The sequence below is a fragment of the Sinocyclocheilus grahami genome, unplaced genomic scaffold, assembly GCF_001515645.1.
Source record: "Sinocyclocheilus grahami isolate Dianchi unplaced genomic scaffold, SAMN03320097.WGS_v1.1 scaffold924.1, whole genome shotgun sequence".
Taxonomy (NCBI): Eukaryota; Metazoa; Chordata; class Actinopteri; order Cypriniformes; family Cyprinidae; genus Sinocyclocheilus; species Sinocyclocheilus grahami.
Genome location: NW_015506103.1, coordinates 35,226 through 40,300, shown reverse-complemented (window position 1 = coordinate 40,300; position 5,075 = coordinate 35,226). Strand labels below are relative to the sequence as shown.

General features: G+C 42.6%; 1 protein-coding gene across 1 annotated transcript; it reads right to left on the bottom strand.

Annotated features, from left to right (window-relative positions):
• Positions 1–185: 185 nt before the first annotated feature.
• LOC107564334 (zona pellucida sperm-binding protein 4-like) lies at positions 186–3,827 on the bottom strand. The gene is given in 8 exon segments (XM_016249388.1): positions 186–320; positions 399–474; positions 564–624; positions 2,309–2,395; positions 2,452–2,481; positions 2,483–2,494; positions 2,496–2,671; positions 3,774–3,827. Coding segments are annotated over 8 exon segments (573 nt in total). The 3' UTR covers positions 186–243.
• Between the last annotated feature and the right edge of the window lie 1,248 nt (positions 3,828–5,075).

Genomic DNA, 5,075 nt, shown 5'->3' with positions numbered 1-5,075 from the left:
AAAAAAAAAAAAAAAAAGGAAACAAAAAATTTTAAAAAAAAAAAAAAAAAAAAAAAAAAACTCAGAAACCAAGTCGTTGTAGGATTGGTTTACTGGGAAAAGCATACTTTAAAATAAACTCATGTAGTAGCTAAATAACAAACTAAATGAGAACTCCATAGTGAAGTGAGCCCAAACAACCTCTGGACAGTAACAGATTCAGGGTTTAATCAAGTTTATTAAAACAGCCATCTTAATACAGGATTACATGACCAAAGTAACTTCTCCACTGGAAACTATGGTGTCCCTGCTAGAGATAGTCTTGATGTGAACATCCCTTCCTGCAAAAAGAAGGTTGAAGAGAAACAGCATACCAAAATGACAAGGAATAAAACTGAAGGTTAAGATTAAGCGCTCACTTTTCCTGCTGCAACTCTGCTCACAGGATCCAAGAGATGAGGGGTGGCACGCAGCTGTACTACAGTGGATGAAGATCTGACAAGCAAAGGGTTTAACCATGGCATACATTAAGACAAGTAATTAAGGTCTCAGGCATGTAATTGAAGGTTGCGTGACAATTATACAGTTTCCTGCAGAGGGGCCAGTGATGCCGGATCTACAAATGTGAACATCTTCACAATAAAAGGCAAGGCAAGTTTTTGTATAGCACATTTCATACACAATGGTAATTCAAAGTGCTTTACATAAAATAAAAACAATAAAACAAGGAATTTAAAAACTTTGAAAATTAAAAAAAAAAAAAATTTAAGAGGTTTAAAATGAATTTAAGAAAACGATTATACACATAATATAGTGCAATCAGTTCGGACATAGCACAGTGCTCATTCAATAAATGCACAGCTAAACAGATGAGTTTTGAGTCTGCATTTAAATGTGACTAATGTTTTAGCACATCTGATCTCTTCTGGAAGCTGATTCCAACTGCGGGTGGCATAATAACTAAAAGCACATTCCCCTTGTTTTGTGAACCCTTGGCATTTCTAACTGACTCGATCCTAATGATCTGAGTGGTCTGTTAGGTTTATATTCAGTGAGCATATCTGCTATATATTTAGGTCCTAGGCCATTGAGTGATTTATAAACGAGTAAAAGTACTTTAAAATCAATCCTAAATATAACTGGAAGCCAGTGTAAGGACCTGAGGACTGGTGTAATATGCTCAGATTTTCTGGTTCTAGTCAGAATTCTGGCAGCAGCGTTCTGGATGAGCTGCAGCTGTCTAATGGTCTTCTTGGGAAGGCCGGTGAGGAGACCATTACAATAGTCCACCCTGCTGGGGATAAAGGCATGAACAAGTTTCTCCAAGTCTTGACTGGAAACAAAACATCTAATTCTTGCAATGTTTTTGAGATGATAGTATGCGGATTTAGTTACAGCTTTGACATGACTACTGAAACTAAGGTCTGTCTCCAGAATCACACCAAGATTCCTGACTTGATTTTTAGTTGTTAGACCCCTAGAGTCAAGGTATGCATTCACCTTGAGAACTTCATCTTTGTTTCCAAATGCAATGACTTCGGTTTTTTCTTTGTTTAACTGAAGAAAGTTCTCGCACATCCAACTGTTAATTTCATCAATGCATTGGCAGAGGGAGTCAATGGGGCTGTAGTCATTTGGAGATAAGGCTAGGTAAATCTGGGTATCATCTGCATAGGTGTGATAGGCGATTTGGTTCTCATTATTTGACTTAGTGGGAGCATATACAGGCTAAACAAGAGCGGTGCAAGAATTGAGCCTTGTGGGACTCCGCATGTCATGGACGTCCACTTAGACTTATGCTCTCCTATACTCACATAACCTCTCCCTTCTAAGTATGACCTGAACCATTTAATTACCATGCCAGAAAGCCCGACCAAGTTTCAGTCTCTCTAGTAGTATATTATGATTGACAGTATCAAACACAGCACTGAGATCTAGTAGTACCAGCACTGATATTTTGCCAGATTCAGAATTTAAGCGAATATCATTTATTATCTTAATGAGTGCTGTCTCTGTGCTGTGATGCAGTTTTGATATTGGTCTATAGTGGCTCAATATGGTGTTATCAAGATTTCTCTTTTTCAGAAGGGGTTTAACAACTGCAGTTTTCAGGGAGTTTGGAAAAGTCCCAGAAAGAAGTGAGGCATTCACCACTTCTAAGAGATCTGCTTCCAAACAGTTAAGCACCCTTTTGAAAAAAAATGTGGGAAGTGTGTCAAGATAGCATGTTGACGATTTAAGGTGCTGTACTATTTCTTCCAAAATTTTGCTATCAATTTCTTCAAAAGCAGACATAGTATCTTCATTTTGATATTGTGGTCGAATATGTCGCTTGTAGTGGGTTGGGAACTGGAGACCAGATGATCCGGTCACTGGAACCAATGTGGTCAGGTAACGGTCATCCTGGTAAGGGCATCTGAAGGGAGGTTAGCAATGCCCCAGACTTGCGTGATAAACTAGCATTACACTCACCCATCAACCAGAAGGTCCCACTGGGGTAGAAGTTGCCCAGCAGCATCAGGACAATGTTGGGATCGGTCCTCTCCATAATGCGCACCTCAACATACACAGGCTCCTGTAGCACTTTTGTGATGGGATAATCAGCATCACTGTAATAGAACGTGTAGGCCTCATCCCCGAAGGAACAACACTGGTGATTAACCAGAAACAGCTGCAACCTGGAGTCTTGATACTAGAATCAGAAGAGCTTTATTACCAAGTAGGTTTACACACAAAAAGGAATTGGACTTGACGACAGGAGCGTCCAGTGTAGAAGTACAAACATGCATAGGAATAACACATTGTGATGGGATAATCAGCATCACTGTAATAGAACGTGTAGGCCTCATCCCCAAAGGAACAACACTGGTGATTAACCAGAAACAGCTGCAACCTGGAGTCTTGATACTAGAATCAGAAGAGCTTTATTACCAAGTATGTTTACACACAAAAAGGAATTGGACTTGACGACAGGAGCGTCCAGTGTAGAAGTACAAACATGCATAGGAATAACACATTGTGTAATAACACTAATATAATATAAAAAAATAAAAAAAAGTAAATGTACGACATACAGAAATAGAAGTATAGGAAAAAATGTAATTGTTTAGATAAATGTACAGATGTTATTTACAAAGTGTGCAGTTTAATATAAATATAACTATGTATAATTATGAAAGATTAATTGTTCAGGCTGAATATAACCGGTGTGAGAAAAAAAATAAAAAATAAAAAAAAAATAAGTTCATGCCTGGCTGTTCTGGTGGTCATTGCTCTGTAGCGCCGACCAGAAGGCAACGGTTCGAAGAGAGTGGGCTGGGTGTGAGGGGTCCAAGGTGATTTTAGCTCTTTTCCTCACTCTGGAGATGTAAAGATCTTGGAGGCTGGGCAGAGGGGCACCAATAATCCTCTCAGCAGTCATGACTGTCTGTTGATGTCTGATTTGGTAGCTGAACCAAACAAGACAGTTATGGATGAACACAGGACAGACTCAATGATAGCAGAGTAGAACTGTTTCAGCAGCTCCTGTGGCAGGTTAAATTTCCTCAGCTGGCGAAGGAAGTACAACCTCTGCTGGGCCTTTTTTGCAATGGAGTCCATGTGAGTGACCCACTTCAGGTCCTGTGAGATTGTGGTGCCCAGGAACCTGAATGACACCACTGCAGTCCCAGTGCTGTCCATGATGGTGAGTGGGGTGCAAGGGGTTTTCTCCTGAAGTCCACGATCATCTCCACAGTTGTGAGCATGTTAAGCTCCAGGTTGTCAAGACTGCACCAGACAGCCAGCTCTTTAACCTCCTGTCTGTACGCAGACTCCTCTCCATCCTTGATGAGGCTGATGACTGTCATCTGCGAACTTCAGGAGCTTGACAGAGGGGTCTTTAGAGGTGCAGTCATTTGTGTAGAGAGAGAAGAGCAGTGGGGAGAGTACACATCCCTGGGGGGCGCCAGTGCTGATGGTGATAGTCCTGGATGTGAGTTTGCACAGCCTCACTAGCTGTTGCCTGTCTGTCAGGAAGCTGGTGATCCACTGACAGATGGAGGTGGGCACGGAGAGCTGGGTGAGTTTGTCTGAGAGAAGGTCAGGCATGATGGTATTGAAGGCCGAACTAAAGTCCACAAATAGAATCCTTGCGTAATTCCCAGGTCTGTCGAGGTGTTGCAGGATGTAATGCAGTCCCATGTTGACTGCATCATCCGCAGACCTGTTTGCTCTGTAGGCAAACTGAAGAGGATCCAGCAAGGGTCTAGTGATGTCCTTCAGGTAGGCCAGGACAAGTCTCTCGTGACTTCATGACCACAGATGTGAGAGCGACAGTTCTGTAGTTAAGTCCAGTGATTTTGGGCTTTTTGGGGACCGGAATGATGGTGGAGCATTTGAAGCAGCAGGGAACGTCACACAGCTCCAATGATCTGTGTGAAGATGGGGGCCAGTTGGTCAGCACAGACTTTTAAACAGGCAGGTGAAACACCATCCGGGCCTGAAGCTTTTCTATATTTCTGCTTCCTGAAGACCCGGTTCACATCCTCTACACAGACCTTAAGCACAGGTTGAATGGTGGGGGAGGGAAGGAGGGGGGTTGCAGCATACCTTTTTCAGCATTGTTACATCTGAACACCAACTTTCGTTGATGTAGAAACACAATCCACCACCTCTGGTTTTCCCGGTTAACTCCGCGATGCGATCTGCTCTGAACAGCTGGTAGACCAGCAGATGAAGCACTTTGTCCAGAATGGCTTCACTCAGCCAGGTTTCAGTGAAGCAGAGTTAGAAAAGTCCTTGTTGGTGCGGGTGAGAAGTTTGTCCGTTCCCTTCCTAACAAAACAGATATTCGCGAGAAGAATGCTTGGGAGTGCAGTCCGTATGCCGCGCTCGCGGACCTTCACCAGGGCGCCGGTGCATTTCCCTCTTCTGCATCTGCACGCGCGTTTGAAATGTCCAACAAAACGTCTGAATCAAAACTGAAAAATATTGTCTGGGGTGTGCTGCTTAATGTTAAGGAGTTCGTCTCTGGTAAAACTTAAAGAATGACAAAACACAGAACAAACAAAAATAGAAGAATCACGGAGCTCAGCGTCCTGGCTGCCATTTGCGGC